Genomic DNA, 18,999 nt, shown 5'->3' on the forward strand with positions numbered 1-18,999 from the left:
GGCAGTGATTGATACAGTGATTGACAGCATGTCTTGTAGGACAACCTGCAAACTCGGCTGCTGAAGGTTATCCCACGTGTGGCTCTGGGCTCTGGTGAGGCAGAGCTGTAAAATATGAGAGGTTATAGTGGAAAAAATGCTGCTTCTCATCCTTTTCACCTCTTTTGGTGTGTGCCTTTTCCTTGCCCTGCCTGCACCTCAAATTCTGGTTTAGGCATTAAATTAGGGTGAGTAGAATAGAGGGATTATCTGAACAAATTAATGCATCCTAGCATTGAGGGCTTTGTTATTTGTTGAATTCCTCATTGTGTGTTACATCTCAATTGTCTCATGCTCTACATTCCCTTGGCCATATTTGCTGTGAGTCTTTATTCTCAGTTTATAAAGTGACCAGTCTGACTTGTTTCTTTCATTATTACTTTTTTTAGCTATCCTGCTCCTTCTGAAGGTCCTTGAAAGCATCCAGAGGAGGGTAACAAAGCTGGAAGGCACATCCTAGGAGGAATGAGCTTGTCTCATTTAGAATCAGTTCCTGGGACATGGAAAGGGAGATGCTGAGCTCTTCTCCCTGGTATCCAGTGATAGGACACATGGGAATGGTTCAAAGCTACCAGGGGAGCTTTAGGAGGAAATATTTCTTTACCAGGAGTGCAATTGTGTTGAGGAATTGTGTTCACAATAATAAATTATAAATAAATGGTGTCTGCTGCTTCTTTCTCCTTTCTAATGGGGAATGGCAGATGGGATTTTTGGCTAATGGCTGCTAATGCAGTTTAGGACAGGTTTGGGCTCTTGCACAGGGATGCTCTTGTTTCTCCATGTGCAGTAGGAGCAATTTTTACTCTCAAGGCAGCGCTGGTGCTTCTTGAGCCACAATGAAGAAAGCCTGGGGGGTTGTTTTTGTGGAACTCAGCTGAAAGTCTGGATTCCTTGCTGCTTATCCTTCATTTGGAGTCCAAGGCTTTCCTGTTTTTATGAAGGATGAGGCTCTGTATTATCAACAGAGTTTTCAGCACAATCCAAAACACAGCTCCATACTAACTCCTACAAAGAAAATTAACTCTACCTCAGCCAAAGCCAGCACAGAATCCTAAGGGAAAAACCCACAAAAACTAACATCACATCCTATCCTACTCCAGCTGCAAAGCAGAGGTTTTTGGTCTGCCTTCTTTGACATAAGCACTGAACAGTGTCTATTAAGACAGCTTTCCAAAACAAAACCCCCATCAAGACAGGAGGAATTGTGTATGATATTTCCAAGGGCAAAAATGAGAAATGAGACTCATTGCTTAGTGAGAATCACTTCAGTATTCAAGATATGCAAACCTGTGGGACATGTACTTATGATTACTTGATATTTCCCAGCTATTTTTAACTGATGTATCATCTGATGTTAATCTCTTTTTTTCTAAAATGCAGAGTAGCTCGAAGAACACAGTGCCTCAAATCTAGATTCAGGCAGCTTTTTATCAACATTTGGAATTTAGAAAAAAAACTAAGAGGAAATTAAGGATCTGTGCCAGAAAAATTGGAGATGTAAACAGCTGCTGGGCTGCCTTTTGCATCCTGTAGGGAGTTTGTCTGCTTTTTATAGCAGCTCTTGTCACCTAACACAGAGGGATTTGGAGCCATGGCTTGGGATCCCTCAGCACTGTTGCACAGCAGTCAGTTAATAGAAGACATTGTTCCCTGTAATGTAATGCTATTATTGTTTCAACTGTTTTGTTCAAGTTCTTTAATCTCTCCTCATGATCATCCCCTTCTGCATTTTTAATTATCAATGCTTTACATGAAGAAATGCTGAAGTGTGAAAGATGAGATAAGGAAGCATCCAGCATCCAGCAGCCCTTTGCTCAGAGGGGCTGTGATCAGGACTGCTGCACTGATTTGTTAAACCACAGCCTGGGTTTTATCAGCAGCACACACTTCAAAAGCACAACAAATAAATAAATACAGCTTCTAACAGGAAGGAGACCCTTTCAGCATGGTGCTTCTGCTTGCTGGCTCGTGTGAGAGAACAGAAAGAGCCAGTGCTTTTTGCTAAATGAGGAATGGTGGAACAGGTCTGTGAGAACAAGATTTGGCTCATTTCAGATCTGGGGGTGGCAGGTTTGCTCCTGATTCAGTGATTCCTGAGCTGTCACACATCAGATGCCTCAATGCACCCAAGGGAGAGGGCAGAGCTCAGGGCACCCTGTTCCAGGGGGGCTGACTCTGATCCAGCTGGGACAGCCTCAGGATGTTCCCCTGTGCCCTCAGGCTGGGCATTCCAACCATGCCCTGCAGAGACCACACTTACATTCCCATATAACTGCTGAGACTGGCTCTGCCATAGCCTGTTGTTTTCCTGCCCAGGATTGCTGTGCAGAAATGCACCTGTCTCTGACAGCTTTGGCTTCATTTTCTCATAGAACAAATCCTAAACAATTTAAGCCAAGCTTTACTCTGGCAGGTCTAAGCCAAAATGAAGTCTCACCACCCTTCTGTAGCTTCACCTGAGGTTGATCTTCAGAGTTTGCCCAGGTGCAGGTTCTGCTGCTCCTGATGTGCTGAATGATGTTGGGACACATCTACCAGCACCTCCAGCTGCCTGGCAGGTCTGTTCTGCTTTAGATGGGGACCTCAAAAATTGAAGAGGAAAGACATTTTAGCAGGGCCTGTTGTGACAGGACAAAGGGTAGTGGTTTCAAATTAAAAGAGGAATGATTCAGACTTGATATAAGGAAGAAATCTTTTTATGATGTGGGTGGTAAAACACTGGCATGGTGGTAAAACCCAGAGAGGTGGTGGCTGCTCCATCCCTGGAAGTGTTCAAGGCCAGGTTGGACAGGGCTTGGAGCAGCCTGGGCTGGTGGAAGGTGTCCCTGTTTATTGCAGGAAGGTTGGAAGTAGATGGTCTATAGGTTCAACCTAAAAAATTTTATGGTTCTATGACAGCCATGGCCCCATTTAAGATCTTCCTGTCCTGCAGAAGCAGGGGAGGAAAGGGCACACATGGGAGTGTTGGTAAAATGTTGAAGAAACGAGATAGAGTGTGCACAAAACCTTTAAATAAACTGGAGCTGAGTATTGCTCCAGGAGCAACACAAACATCCCTCTAGCTGGTGGGAGATGGAGCAGCCCCTGCCTCTGTTTGTCCATTCAGGACACTCTCCAGCTGCTCCTGCTCTCCTCAGGCCAGGGGTAACTGCAGCTATTTCCCAGAACACCAGAGGTTTTCTTAAACAACTGCAGGGCCTGGCCTGACCACCATCAGCCGAGCAGGTATGTTCTCCCCACATTAAAGCCAATTAACTTTGGATGGGGATGAGTGAGAGCAACATTTAGTCCAGTTCTGCCTCCTGTGTGGATGGGTTCATGCTGGCTGGGGCTGTCTCACATCTCTCCTGGAGGCAGAGCCTGCTGTGCGTGTGAAGGCTGGGCTCTCACAGAGCCATTAGAGCAGGGCAGGGCTTTGATCTCCAAATTGCACCACTTGAAACTGCAGATGAAAAAAAAAAAAGAGTTAATAAAGCAGCAGGCAAGCCTGCAAGTGAATCAATTCAGCTCCTCCAAAATGCTCAGTCCCTGTGCCTCTGGATTAGGGAGCACGACCCCAGAGGTGCCGGGATGCTCCTGATGGCCTCGGAGCTGGGATGTGCCAGCTTTGGGAGGGCAGGATGCCAGCAGAGGCAAGGAAAGCAGGAGAGGGGTGGGTGGGAGTGTGCCACAGCTCTTGGGGAGCACTGGAGGAGCAGGAGGCTGTGGAGGAGCAGCTCAGTGCAGCCTCCTGCCCTGCCCCGAGCTGTGGATCCTCTGCAGTGGGCACAGTGCCCAAAATTCAGCTGGCTCTGCACCCCAGTGCCATTCAGCAGCTCCCAAACCAGACCTGACTTGCTCCCTGCCAGCTCCAGAGCAGCCTGAGCAGGGAGGATAGACATGTCCTGAGGCTATGTCTGCATTGCAGTGCAGAGGTGAGACCTGGGCTGGCTCAGACACACCTGGGCTGGTCCTGGGAGCACCCAGAGCACGGCAGGGGTGTGCTCATGGGCTCTGGGCTGTGCAGGAGGAGGGAGGATTTTCACCTCAAAGAGCCTCATGATGCATCTGGGAACTGAGTCTGGGTGGTGGAAGGGCTTTATGGACTGGCATGTGTTGTGCTCATCAGTGGGGTGGACATTCTGTAGAGATCACAGGGAAAAAAATCATAAAATTATGGAATCATTTAGGTTGGAAAAGCCCTTTGAGGTCATTGAGTCCAACTACTCGCCCAGGACTGCCAAGGTCAGCACCAAACCATGTCCCCAAGTGCCACATGGACACATCTTTTAATTCCCTCCAGAGATGGTGACTCCATCACAGCCTGTTCCAACACCTGACAAACATTTTGGAGAAGAAATTTTTCCTAATATCCAATGTAAACCTCCCAGCCAGCAGCACTGGGAAATGGATAAATTGGTTGGTAGTGCTGAAATTGGGAGGAATACACTGCCCCCTTCCTTAGAGCTCCTGGATCTTGGGGTTTGACTGAGGATCCTCAGCCCCTGCAGCCTGGCAATGGGACAAACCCCAGCCCTTCAGCTGGGTGGTTCATCTCCAGGAAACCAAAACCATCCCAACAGATTTTGGATGACTCCAGAAAATATTTCCTTTTAAAGGTGTCCCATCTCCTGAGTTTGTGCTGCAAATATTTATTCCTGAAATTCTTCTGTATTAGAGGGGGGAAAAAAAAAAGTAGACAAAGAAGTGCTCAAAATAAATGTCATCAACCTAAATCACAGGTGATTTTCAGTGGGGTCTTGGGAAATAAAATCTGGCATGAACCAGCAGGAACAGAGTGGAGATGATTTTCCTCCCGGCAGCTCCAGGCACCTTGGGAATTTCCTCTGCTCTCAGCACTCAGCACTAGATGGCATCCAAGGTGGGAATTTGGGCTCCCAGATGCAGTCCTGGGCTCTGAAATTATTATGGTAGCTGGATAAAAAATGAGAATCCCATCTGGATGAGGGGGAAAGTCCAAGGGCTGAGGAGGGGAAGTTTTTGGAGTTTTCCCATCTCCTGCTGCCATCTCATTGTGCTGCAGTGCTGGGCCACCAGGACAGGAAAATAACGTGACAGAGGGAAGAGCAGAGGCAGCACCCACAAGTCAAGGTGCATTCAAGCCTGCAGGGATGCACTCACCCATCCTCTTGTAGCTCTGAGTGGTGGGTGCTTGGACACACAGCACAGCAAGCTGCACACGTTGCTGTTTGGGTGGTGTCCCCTGGTGTGCAGCCTGGGGTGGCTGGAAATGCCACTGCTCTGAGCTGGGAAACATTTCCCAATGAGGGAATTACCTTTGCATCATCCACCTTGTTTGCTAAATAAGCCAAATTGTCCCTGGGGCATTGATGGGATTTGGGAGAAAGCACCATGAGAGACAGCCCTTGCCTGGGAGATTTTTCCTCCTCTTTACCTGAGATCCAGGTCCTGCTGAGGTGACTTTACAGCCACCTCTCCTGAGCCTTTTTACTCTGTTTCCAGCCAGAAAAGGCTTCTCAGGTCTGAATATCTCAGCACTGCCCAGAAAGCACTGTCCCTCTGAGACACCTTTGTGCTCATGCCTTTTGTTTTACTTTTCCTTGTGTTTTCCTGCTGTGAACACAGCATCAGGCAGGGATGCAGGGGAGCTTTATCGAGCTTCTGCTGGTGTTTCAAATACTTCTCTTCCCAAAAGTATATGTACCTACAAGGAATGGCTTCAACCCAAGCCCTGAGTAGGCAGAGGCACTACAGACTGCTGTTTGTGTGCCCATTCCCTGTGCCTGCAATTATGGGGAAATTGCCATCGTGTAAGCAGCAGCTGTATGAATAACTCTATTATTTGTTATTATTAGTCCTAGATGTGTGTTTTTCTTGAGATCATATCTGCACAAGAAGGCACATTAATAATAGCCTTTTGAACTGGCCAAGTTTAATTTCTATGGATCGTGAAACTTTTGAAGCAAGGTGCTGTTTATTGCTTTCTGCTGAAATCAAAGGTCCCGGAGCCGCAGCAGAGAGAGCCCTGTGTTGTCCAGGCTGAGTTCTTGTAAGGGCAGGCGGTCATGTTGAGCTCACTCTCCTCATCTGGCATCAGCAGAAGGGTCTCGTGTTACAGCCTGGTGCCAGCCTATTTTAGGAAGCAAGATTCCCCTTTTATGCAATTATTTTTCATGTGAGTTTAAGTTCTGTTCTCCTTTGCTCTTTTTTCTGTTTTTCGGTCTGTTCTCCCTCTTGCCTTCAGGTGGGGTGTGTGACACAGGGAACAGCAGCTTCCCAGCCACCAAGTGCTGCCTGAGTGTGGAAAACACGAGCAAAATTGGGCCAAGAAATAGGAAAAAACCATGTGGAGTGCCCATAAAAGAACATGGAGCTGCTGGAGTGAGTCCAGCCACAAAGATCATCTGAGGGCTGCAGAGCCCTGTGGGTGTTCAGCCTGGAGATGGTTCCAGACAGACCCCAGAGCCCCTTCCAGTGCCTAAAGGACCTCCAAGAGAGCTGGAGAGGGACTTTGGACAAGGACAAGGGGCAGTGGCTCCACACTGATAGAGGGCAGGGGTGGATTAGATAGTAGAAGAAATTCTCTCCTGTGAGGGTGGTGAGAGAAGCTGTGGCTGCCCCTGCATCCCTGGAAGTGTCCAAGGCCAGGCTGGACAGGGCTTGGAGCAGCCTGGAATAGTGAAAGGTGTCCCTGCCTGTGGCAGGAGACAGAATGAGATGATCTTGAAAATCCCTTCCAACCCAAACCATCCTGTGATTCAGGTTTTCTCTTTGGGGGACATTATTAGGAGCTTTTCATCCAAGTACAGTGAAAGAGTAAAATCAGGGCCAGGTTTCTTAATGCCCAGCATGGCCTACCAGTATTTTATGTTTGTCAGGTGCCCACAGAAGCACACACAGACACAGAGCCAGCCAGGCTGGTGGCCCCTGAGGAGCAGATGAGAACAAACCCAAATAAAGCACTACCTTCTCAGACTGGTGTGATTTGTGCTCTTGCAGGTGGCTTTGTCACCCCAAAAACATTTTGCCCCACTTTCCCAGCAGCTGGTGGTCGGGATTTGCTGAAGGCAGGAGGGTGCAAAGGTGGGAGCACGCCTGGGAAAAGGTGGGCAGGTGAAGACAGGTAAAAGGAGAACCCAAAATGCATCATTTTGAGGGGGGGAGGTGTCTTTTTCTTTCATTTTTGAATCCCAGTATTTCAAAACAGCCTCGTGTTTGGAAACAGGAGGATTTTGACATTCAGTGTTTGTTGTTGGCAATTCTGATAAAGGAGATAAAGGGTCTGTGATGGAGCACTCGAGTTATTTGTGGGCTGTTGGGCAATGACTGTCAGTGAACCTGTGTCTTTGTGTGTTTAAAGTGTAGTCCCTGACATTTACTGCCAATTTTAAAGGGATTTACTCTTTGCTGTTTCATAATCCCTGATTCAGAGCAAATTTGCAGATTTTGAAGATCAGAAGAGGCCATTAATGCCATAGTCTGAGTCTCTGGATAGCTGAAGCCACCTAATTTCATCTCCTGAGCCCAATACTTTATGTTCAGCTGCACCACAAAGCAAGACATGAAGGCAGAAAGATCAACCACTGACCCAATACTCAAAAATGTGTTCCAAGATTTGAGAGCATTGTCACTATTTAAAATAAAGTGGGCAATGTGCTTCTCATTTTTCTTAGTCCACCTTTGGGTAGAAGGGTATTATGCCCAATAATTAGTGTAAGAGCAAGTATCTCTTCATCCCATTTGAAACAAAGGAAAAAAATAGGCTGAATATATATCCCAAGGAATCTGCTTGGCTTTACAGGGAAAATAGCCTCCTTCTAGTGGTTTGATGCCATGGTCTGCAAGGCAACTTTGTGTGCATTTGTAAAGTCATTTGAGCTGCATTAAGGTCAGTATCATAACTTGAACAGAATTTTCTTGTTCTTTACACACATTTCTTCAGCCTTTGGAAATCCAGTGTGCCAAGCTAAATTAAGCTGGCAGAGAAAACTGAGGCAAGAAGGGAGGTTCATGCACTTAGGGAGAAAATGAAAAAGTTTGCTGAAAATGTGTGTGACAAGTGTGACAAGGGTTGTTTATTAAAAGGGTTGTGTTGCAAGATAATTTTTGGGGAAAGAATTGCAGCTAGAAAGGGGGTGTGAAACAACTGGCTCATGCTGAGTCAGTAATTTGAGCGCTCTGGTTTTGTAATGCACCAATAACCCAAACTGAGGATCCTACCGCTGCAGAGCTTTTGGGCCTGGCTCTTATCACAGAAGCAAACAGCCTCTGTGAAAGGACTCAGAATACAAATGGGGCAGCAAGTCCTTCTCAGAGCTATAAAACCCTCTTGTGTTTTAAGGAGCCTGACCGTTTCTGGCAAGACTTTCAAAGAAAACAGTTCGAGATCCTCTCGATGAATAGCAATATTAATATATTAGGTGTGCATTATGTAAATCCATGCTTCAGTGGAGCACTAGATAAGATAAATGGGAGCAAAGAGCAGGCTTTGAAGGCTGCTGGTGAGATTCTGTGTGTGTGCTGTGCCCCTTGAAGGCTTGGTGCAGAACTCAGAGCCCACTGAGGTCCTGCCCTCCCCTCCTGCTCAGGCAGCTGCTGCTGTGGGACCATTAAATTTTGTCACACATGGCAGGGCTGTGCCTGAAAAACCTCTTTCCTCCCTGTTTGGGTGGCAGGAAGTCCCTCCATGGCAGAACTGGGCTGTGCATCTCCTTTACATCCCCCTGGCACTGCATGGCACGGAGGGGTGACCGGGGTCACACAAACCCATCTGCGTGCTGGAGCAAATATTTGGGGACGGTCCAGCCTGGCCCTGGCAAACACATTGAAATTCTTGAGGCTGGTGGACAATGACTTATCAAGATAGAGAGACTTGGGAGCAGATAAGCCCAGGGACTTGTGCATTGTATACAAATACCTGGCCTGGCCCTCACAGCCCACGTGAGGAGCTCTGCCCTAGTGAAACTCCATTTTTTGTTGTATAATTAAGCAAGAAAGGATGGGCAGAGGGTCCCCACATGGGGGGGCCACGTGCTTCACTTTTTTCTTCTGCTGCTTCATCTCTTGATGAGCCCCAATCTGCCTCCACGTTTTTTTTTCTTTTTTTTTAAATTTTTGCTTGTGATGTCTTTCCAAAGCCTCTCCCTGCTCCCCCAGTTACACACACAGTTCCTCCAGTAGAATCCCACCAAAGCACAGTTTTGGTTTACTTTGGGAAGGCACAGCCTCATGTTCAGCATCATTTTTCCTGCCACCACACACCTGCCCCACAACACCCATGTCCATCGCCAGGGCTTCTTCACACTTTGGGGTGGCCCATAAAAATGGCTTGGTCTAGACGTGGAAAAAAAAAAGATATTAATTTTTCTTTCACGTTTCACTTGGATGCTGAGCATTTTCAACCAGGTCATTGAGACAGTTTGCGACCAGAAATAAATCCGAGCCGAAAAAACGTCGGCGGGCCTGTTTACTTTATAAACCACAAATGTTTGCATCCTGCAACAAATACCTGGGAAGTGCCCAGGACCAGACATTACAAATGTGTTAACTACCCCGAGTTAACCAGTAATCAATTCGGGGAGAAAAAGCCGAGCTGGACCTCTCCTCTGAGACTGCTCTTTATAACGGGGCTTTCATTTAGGCCCGACCTAGCAGCGTAATTAAACCACGGCACATTCTTGATTTTCAAACAAACTGCTGGGAGCTGGCCAGCCCCAGCACAGACCCGGGTTTTACCAGGTTGGAAATGAGGGGGATGTTCCAGCTCTTTCATGAGCTGCTGTTGATGGTGAAAATGCCTGCCTGCAGTAGAAATTGGGAATTCTGTGCTAATAAACATGTGAAAGGATTTGGGGGAAATACATGAAAATGCTCTGTTGAAATTATTTTTTTCAATGCCATCAGTTTCAGGGGGAAGGTGTATTATTAGGGCCTGAATTTTTTAATAATTAGCACGCATCAATAGTAATTTAGACTGCTGATTTTTGATTTTTACTCGTTTCTCTGTCAATACTGGGCCATGACCTGCTGAGGTGCTTTGATGGAGCTGCAGTTTGGCAATCCCAGGCGAATGCTGAGGAATGGCAGTAGATGGTGCTGTTATTCTCTTTTTCGAGGACAGGGATGGCAGAGGAAAGAAAGGCACAACTGTACACAAGGTGTTACCAGTCCCCAGAGTCCCTAAATTATAAATCAGGATCCTTCAAATCATGGGATTTGGTCCTTAGAAAATCTTAAATCAAATAACGTCCTTTATTACAGCTTCTGTGTTTTGATCTTTCAGATGAGATTTTGAGCTCACATTTTCAAACTTTTTGTTGAGATCATGTAACTTGAAATTTATTTCCTTTTTTTTTTTTCTCATTTTTGTAATAACGTGAATTGATATCCTCCAATCACGTCAAGAGTCAGCAAGATTTAGGGGAACTAAATTAAACTAGGGAGAAATGTCAGGGTTGTGAAACTTGGCAGGAATACAGATCCTGGTTTCAAAACAGACTGGACTTTAAGTTGTTGGCAAATTGAATGTTGCTGACCCTGAGTGATTTGTGATGCCAGGCACGGGTCTGTGACCACAGAGTGTCCCACCCCTGGGGTCACTGAGGCACGTGCCTGGGGGTGACCCTCCTGGCCTGCATCAGCCTGGATCCCCAGCTTCCTGCACAGCACCAAACACTGCACCAGGATGACATTTATCAGCCAATTCTTTTTAATGACCTGAAGGTTTATGAGCCTTGATCCTTCCCAGCCGCACCAGGGAGGGCAGAACTGGGCCCCCCTTTGGGTTTCACTTTTATTTGCCTTTCTCTGCAATGACAGGTCTAATTCCAGGCTTCGTAAAAATTTAACAAGGCAGTGTTGACTGTGCAGGTTGGACAACCTGGCGCCAGGGACAGTGTCCAGCACGGGGACAGGGGCAGGCGACACAGCAGGTGTCCTGCCCTCACCTCCTCCTGCCATGGGCTGGGCAGGGCAGTGCCCCCACTCTCAGCCCCTCTGAGGGTGTTTTCTCCAGCAGCAGCTGGTGATGCTAAAAATACCCCTGAACAGGGTAGTTGTTGAGTGGTTGAGCTTTGGACTTTCCAGAAGTTTACTGGTATTTCAGCCTCCTGACACCAGTTCAGGCCACCTGATGTGCAGCACGTAAGTGTGCTCTGATTTCCCCCTTCGGTGGGGAACAATCTCAGATAACGGATAACAATCAGCTCGCTTTCTTATTTTAGGATTGCTGTAGCCATGGTCATTAGCAGCTCCAAGAAATACAATAGGCAGGGCCTGGTCCTCCCACACTGCTGTCCCCTCTCCAGAAGAGTGGCTGCCAAAATCCTCCCTGTGACAGAAAAGCCAAGCAGGTTCCCAAAGAGGATCTGGCTGCAGGTCTAGGGGAAGGGGTGGCTGGCAGTGAGCATGCAGCAAAATGAGCATCCCACCAGGCACACACAGTTCATCAAACTGCTCTGAAACAGCAGCTGTGTGTGCAGCACGTCAGGAAGGGCAGAAGAGTTGCAACCTGGAGCAGAGAATGCTCCAGAGAGACCTCAGAGCACCTTCCAGTAGCTAAAGGGGGTGCAAGAGAAGTGGAGAGGGACTTTGGACAAGGATGTGGAATGACAGAAGGGGAAATGGCTTTGAACTGGCAGAGGCCAGGTATGAGGAAGAGATTCTGTCCTGTGGGGGTGGGCAGGCCCTGAACAGGCTGCCCAGAGCAGCTGTGGCTGCCCCATCCCTGGAAATGCTCAAGGCCAGGTTGGACAGGGCTTGGAGCAGCATGGGATGGTGGAATGTGTCCCTGCCCATGGGGAATGAGATGATCTTTTCAGCCCATTCCAACCCAAACCATTCCAGGATCCTGGGACACTCTACACATGTAAGTGGAGCAGCCCAGAGCACCAGGACCATGTTCTGCCTGGCCAAGGAGCAGCCCCAGGAGCACAGGGATGGTGATGCCAAGGGCAGTGCTGCTGCCCAGCTGCCTCTGCACCCAGAGCTAAAGCTGGACTGATGAACGCTGTAGGGACACATTAGAGCTGTGCTGGGCCAAGGGGAGCAGGATGGGGTAAGCAGGAACACTCCCTGCTCCAACAAATAGCTGTTTTACATGGAATAATGTGTGGGATAAACTACTTCCATGAGCCTCAGAGCAGAAGCTGGATCCCTCTCCTTTCCCTTGTCTCTCCCCACACCAACCCTGTGCACCTGGTGGCAACACAAAGCTCTCACAAACTCTCAAGCAAGAGGTTTGGGCTCCTCTTGCTCCAAACCAGACCTTGTTCCACTTGAGCACCCTCTTCTATGGAGAAGAAAGAAAAAAAGGAAATACAAGAACATTTTTACTGTTATTTTTTAGTTTGGTTTGAGGTGATTTTTTGGAAGATACTGTTTGGCCAGGATCATGTTGACTGGTTGTGATGAGTGACTCAAGTAAAACTTTCTCTCAATTTTTAAGTTCTTTAAGTCCTTGACATGTCATGAACAGGTTTCCACATAGTCCTGTCCCATTGCTACAAAGATAAAAGGGACACCAAAAAGGTCCTGCCCCTTTGCCCATTCCAGGAATAGCCTGAAAGAGATGATTCTCTGAGAACAACAAGACTGAATAAATATAACTCAATTCCTCTTTTCAAATTGTTGGGTTATGAAATAAATCTGGGAAAGAACAAGTGGCACAACAATTTTTTTATTTTCCCAGAAATTATATCAGCATCTTCCTTGTTTACCAGAGGTTTGGTCCAGCTGGGGTGGGAAGGTGATGGAAATCAGTCCTTCTCCAAAAGTGCAGAGCAAAATTCACTGGTAACACAAACTCAGTTAGTTCAAATAATTTATATAAAGAAAGATCTCAGTCCACAGTGAGAATTTCGAGTCTGACTAAAAGGAAAAGCTGAGGTCTTGAAAGATACTGTTGCATGGTGTATATGATAATTCTATTTATGAATAAACAATTAATTATTACTATTGAATCTCTTGCACATTATTGACAAAGGCACAGAAGCTGCTTTTTGGTGCTGCTGACTTACCCATTGTCAGATGTGAACTGGGCAATTGTGGTGGCTGCTGCTCCCTTAAGAAATTGTCCAAGATTCAGATTTGTGTGCCCTGGCTTGCATCAATTAACAGCACAATCTTTTTGTTATGAAAATGCAAACATAAGTAGCCTGAGGGGTCTTGTAAATGCAAATACAAAACCATAATTTCAAGTACAAGAAAGCCTCTCCTTTTTTTTTTTTTATTTGCTGTTACAGTGATAAGTCTCAATTTTTGTTTATTTTTCTTCTCCTTGCTTTGAACGCAAAATGGAATTTAACCCAGGGAATCAGCAGATTTAGGCACGTGGGGAGGATGGAGCCAGCTGCTGGAATCTGTGGGCTCCTCTAGGCAGGGCCAGGCTCTGAAGGGCGAGGGGAAGGTGGATGCTTGGCCCCACAGTGGACATGAGCTGGGCTGGGCACTGTGCCCACAGCTGGGGGAGAATTCCCACGTGAAGATTCTTTCCCCTCGCTTCAGGCATCCGAGGAGCCTAAATTAGGCATCCACACCACTGTCATGCTCAGGGGAGAGACAGAGAGACCTTGAGATGTGTCCTTCTGGGCAGCTTGTTCCCCTGGGTGGGTGATTGGCACCAGTTTGGTCCAAAAGGGATGCTTTGGTATCCAGTGCTATGGGGTGATAATGGGCAGAGTCCCCTCACCAGCCAGGTGGGAGGTGGCACCTGATTTCACGTCTGATTTCACATCGCTGAGGCATGAAGAAAGAATTGGGGTGTGTTTCCCCCTTTCTTTTCACACTGCACGTGTAAAATTTGAAAAGAGCCGTTTCACTTTCCTCCTCCCTGCCAGGCTGGCCTCATACACCCGTGTTTGTGTCTGAGCAGAGTCCTGGAACCCCTGCCCAGGGAAGGGTGCCCTTGCTGGGGGCTCTCCCTGCCCTCCCTGCCTGGGAAACACCAGGGATGTTCCAACACACAGGGGAGAGGCTCAGGTCGAACGCACGACCCAAAAATAAGAGGAGAAGTGGTTCAACACCGTCCCTGGGACAGCAGCTCTCTCCCCACCTCCTGCATCCCTGCTCAGAGCACAGCACTGCCCTCCTGCCAGCCCGGGCTCCTGGGAAACCTCTCCTTTACTTCCTTGATGATTTTTAATTAGCCCAAACGAGCGATTAAGCAGCACAACAATCCCTCACCCGGCTCTCCCGTTTGATGAAAGCGGCGTTGCTGCTGCGGGAGGGCAAAGCTGTCCCGGTTCCGCACCTGGCAGGGTGGCACAGCCAAAATTCAGCGCAGGGTCGCCCCGCTGGGGTCTGCCACACACATCGTGTCCCCTCCCCTGTCCCGGCACACGGAGCAGAGATGGAGGGCAGGAAGAAAAAAACACGAGAAAAACGTTTATAAAGTTGTTTGTTGTTAGTTTTGTGCCCCTCGCACCGTTCCCAGCTTTCGGGAGTCCTCCAGCCTTGGATCGGCTGGTTGTTTTCCTTTCCCCCCTGCACTCCTGTACGAACGCTAGAGGCTCTGGTCTGCAAGAGAACTTCAGTTCCCAACTCTTTTTTTTTTAACTTCCCTTAGGAAAAATGTGCAGTTGATTATGTATGTAAAATGTCACAGGAAAGGGGCTGGTACTTGGATATCCCATCCGAGGCGAAGTGACTGATTTCCCCCCTCCTCCTCCTCTTCTTCTTTTTTTTCTTTTTTTTTTTTTTTTTTTTCCTGAGGGTTGGAAAGCGCCTAGCTAAATAAAAGTGCAGAACCGAGCTGGTGTCTCCCAGAGCGGCCGGGGCGGGCGCGGCGGAGCCCCCAGCGCAGCGCAGCGGAGCGGAGCCCACCTGCCCCCGGGGCAGCATCGCCCGCAGCAACTCCGGACCGAGACCTTCATACTCACATACACACATATATACAAAGAAAAAAAAAAAAATATATATATATACATACACAGTTTTTTGGGTTTTTTTAAATCTTTCCCCCCGGCTTTTCCTCCAGGACTTTTCCACCGCCTTTGGGACAACCCGCAAACTTCTCGCTCGCTGCCCCTTCGCTACTTTCCCAGTGGTTGTTTTTTTTTGGGGGGAAGAGCTTGTTTTGGTTTTTGTTTTGCTACTTTTTTTTTTTTTTTTTTTTTTTTTTTTTTTTGTGGTTTCTTTTTCCTCCTCTCTCCTTGGGAAGACCCGCCTGCCTCTCTCGCCTCCCGTGCCCCACCGGCGAGAGGCCGGGAGCGGCTCCGGCGGCGCGGGCAGCACCTCCCCGGCGCACGGCGTGCGAGCGAGCCCGGCGGCGCGGCGCGGCTCGGCTCGGCTCGGCTCGGCTCGGCTCGGCTCCGAGCGGCTCCCTGCGGCCCGGCACGGCCCGGCTCGGCTCGGCACGGCTCGTCCCGGGCGCTCGCCCCCGATAATGCAGAGCTACAAGTACGACAAGGCGATCCCGCCGGAGAGCAAGAATGGGGGCAGCCCGGCGCTCAACAACAACCCGGCCAAGAGCAGCAGCAAGAAAGCCCTGCTCATCTGCCTCGACTGCCTCTGCCTCGTCATGGGTGAGCACCGCGCCCCTTCTCCCCTCTCCCGCACCCCTCCAGCACCCGGGAAAAAACTTGTGCCAAAGTTGGGCGGCGGGCGGGCAGAGCTCGGCCGCGCCGCTTCCCAAACAAAAGCGGAGCGGGGCCGGCGGCACAGCCGGGCCGGGCAGGGCGGAGAGCGGCCGGGCCGGGCCGGGCCGGGCCGGGGAGCGCGGGGGGCGGCCGGGGGTCCCGGCTGCGGGGAGAGCGGGGCACGGCACCCCGGCACTCGGAACGCTTTAGGGAGATGGGCCCAGTTTGTGCTGCGGGGTGGGGGAGCAGCCCGGCGGGGCGCAGGGGGCACTGTGGGCTCGGGGATGCGCCCCGGGGGTGCCCCAGAGCTCCAGGTGGAGGCAGCGCTCCACGCTCGGGGTTTGCGTTCATCGCGGGAAGGAGCAGCTCCTGCCGCTCTGCTGTGCCTGCTGTGCTCTGCCTGCCGTGCCTCTCTGCTCTGCCTGCCGTGCTCTGCCTGCTCTGCCTGCTCTGCTCTGCCTGCTCTGCTCTGCCCGCTGTGCCGCTCTGCCCTGCCTGCCGTGCCAGCTCTCCTCTCTTTCTCCCCATCTCGCTAAACTCATGCCTTTAAAAGCGCTGTCGCAGCCTGCCCTGCTCGGATTTAGGAGATGCTGTGGTATGGAAGGGAACTGTCAACAGCGCGTCTCAAAAAAAAAAAACCCCAAAAAAAAACCAACCCAAAAAACTTTTTGCATTCCAAAACATCAACCCTTCCATTGTGGCTGCGATGCTGAATATTTAATTGACAGACACAGGCAGGGGAAATCAACTGGCTTCCAACAAAGAGATTAATAACACAACAGCACGTGAGTTTAATACTCCAGACACCACAGTCTTTAAAACAATTGTTTCTGCTTAGAGCCCATTTTTTAAAGACTGTCAGTTTGATTTAATTTTTATGCAGTTTATTGATCATCTGGTGTATATTAGGGGGCACTAATACACTAGGAGGAGAGAGGCATGGTTTTCTCTTTATATTCCCACAAGAATAGGGGCCAGTGCAGAAAGCTTCATCTTCTCGAGTCTGGAAAAAATAAAAATACTTGATATCCCGTATATGAAGCTATTATAAGTAGAAACATAACTAGCTGGACTTACCTCACTTATTTAAGCAGAAAAGTCGAATTCCTAATAAAACAGCTCCTAGGAGTCAGAACTTTTAAACTTTTATTTACCCAAGTTTTCTTAACTTGAGGCATTCCTGGCATGAGTAGGTGCTATTTGCTTCCCCTTCTTTGGCTAAAGGTCCAAATGAAAAAGCAGTTAGTTGACATGTGTTATTCTACTTGTGTTAGTTTGGGAAACAGGACTTATCAAGCATCACTGGAAAGTATTGTTACAATGAATAATGTGATACAGCAAAACTGTGATTGTTGCTTTGTTCCATGTTGCTACAGGTGGAAATTGGGAAGTAAACACCAGAGTTGGCTTGTTCAGGGGTTTTTGTTGGGGTTCTTCGTTGTTGTTTTGTTGGTTTTTTTAGAGTGAGGAGTATTTAAAAGCAAGAGCATGATTGCAACAGAAAGTTTAGATATGACTGACCACTGGCAGGTGAAGAGCATGGGTGGGACGTGATGAGGGAGGTGATTATAGGATGGAGGGCTATGGTGTGTGTTTGGGATGCAGAGCTCATGGTGTGTGTTTGGGGATGGAGAGCTCATGGTGTGTGTTTGGGATGGAGAGCTCATGGTGTGTGTTTGGGATGGAGAGCTCATGGTGTGTGTTTGGGATGGAGAGCTCATGGTGTGTGTTTGGGATGGATGGCTCATGGTGTGTGTTTGGGATGGAGACCTCACGGTGTATGTTTGGGATGGAGAGCTCATGGTGTGTGTTTGGGATGGATGGCTCATGGTGTGTGTTTGGGATGGAGAGCTCATGGTGTGTTTGGGATGGATGGCTCATGGTGTGTGTTTGGGGATACAGAACTCATGGTGTGTGTTTGGGGATGGAGAGCTCACGGTGTGTGTTTGGGATGGAGAACTCCTGGTGTGTGTTTGGGATGGAGAACTCACTGTGTGTGTTTGGGATGGAGAGCTCATGGTGTGTGTTTGGGATGGAGAGCTCATGGTGTGTGTTTGGGATGGAGAGCTCATGGTGTGTGTTTGGGATGGATGGTTCATGGTGTGTGTTTGGGGATGCAGAGCTCATGGTGTGTGTTTGGGATGGGCTGTGGAAATACACCCAGACCAGGACCAGGACTATCAGACCTGCTGGTGGATGACTGAGCACAGGTTGCTGTGAAAGCTGCCCCACTCACAGGAGGCTTGGCTTGCTCTTCCTCTGCCTTTTACTAGGGAAGACGATGAGTTTATAGTTTCCGAGCCCATTTCCCATTTTCTTGCAGAAAAGATCCCCAAGAAACCACTTGGAAAGTGGAAAAAAGGTGCCCTAGCTGAATCCTTCTGTAAGAGAAAGGTGGACAGGTACAAGGTGATGGATATTTACATATACAGTGGGAATTTAAAAAAAAAGTCCTATATAAAAGTCTCAGTGCAGTAAAACTGAGTTACACCTCTTGAGCAGCTGCCCAAAGACATTCAGACAGGCAGGGAAACAGAAGGCTTTTTCTCATTTGAGGACCACTTGAGGAAATATTAAAACTGGCCATTTGATTTGCAGAGGCCTGTGAGGCTGCACTGGCTCCTGCTGCAGGTAATGCCATAATTCAGCCTTGAACTGGTTTCCTCTGAGGGGAAAATGAAAAGAGTGAACTACAGCTGAAATGTTTTTCAGAAATGACACACTCTCTGTGAGGCTGTAGATGTGTACAAACCCTTTGTTTACACACAAATTTAAACAAATTACCCAGAAGACAATTATCATAAACATCTAAGAAAGTCTGAATTAGTAAAGCTCAGCTATCAGGAGCTCCCTTCAGCTTTAATTTGGTGAGAGTAGTTAGATGGAAAGATCCACTTTTGTCTTTCATCCGTGAGCAGTACAATGGTTATCTTGATAGCAAATGCATAAGAGGAAGATTTGTATCTTCTTTTCTTGGGGAATAGGGTCATGGAACCATGGGTTTCTGGTGGAGTGGGTTGGATGAAGATCCACTGCAGCAGACCCTCCGTTTCTCCTGCATTTCCAACTTGAGTTGAGTTGGCAGGAAGCTGGATGTTTCTGAATGGCCAGCCCACTGCTCTAATGAGTGCACTTGGCACTCATAAATCCCTGGGCTCTTGCATGAGCAAGAGGTTTGATGGCTGACACTGTGAACTTCCCAGAAATTCCATGCCCGTGCTTAACTCAGTATAAAAGGCAGAAAAGAACTGAGTGTGCATTTATTAAAGCAGGTCATGCAAGGGGGGGAAAATAACTTTCTCCATCTGCTTCCTCCTCTCCGGAGGGCTCTGTTTAGAGCATTGGAAGACGCTTCCTGAAATTGTTAGGGCCACAGGCTTGATGGTGTGGAAGAGTCCCTGCTGCTCTGTCCCTGTCTCCTGAT

General features: G+C 48.4%; 1 protein-coding gene across 1 annotated transcript in view; it reads left to right on the forward strand.

The window, feature by feature from the left end:
• The first annotated feature begins 15,319 nt into the window (after positions 1-15,319).
• The window catches only part of PLPP3 (phospholipid phosphatase 3), a 42,620-nt gene continuing 38,940 nt past the window's right edge, over positions 15,320-18,999 (forward strand). The window contains exon 1 of the mRNA XM_033067836.2: positions 15,320-15,521. Within this exon, the coding sequence (XP_032923727.1) occupies positions 15,383-15,521 (139 nt within the window). The 5' untranslated portion in view covers positions 15,320-15,382. The remainder of the gene's footprint in view (positions 15,522-18,999) is intronic.

Source organism: Catharus ustulatus, chromosome 9 (genome assembly GCF_009819885.2).
Source record: "Catharus ustulatus isolate bCatUst1 chromosome 9, bCatUst1.pri.v2, whole genome shotgun sequence".
NCBI lineage: Eukaryota > Metazoa > Chordata > Aves > Passeriformes > Turdidae > Catharus > Catharus ustulatus.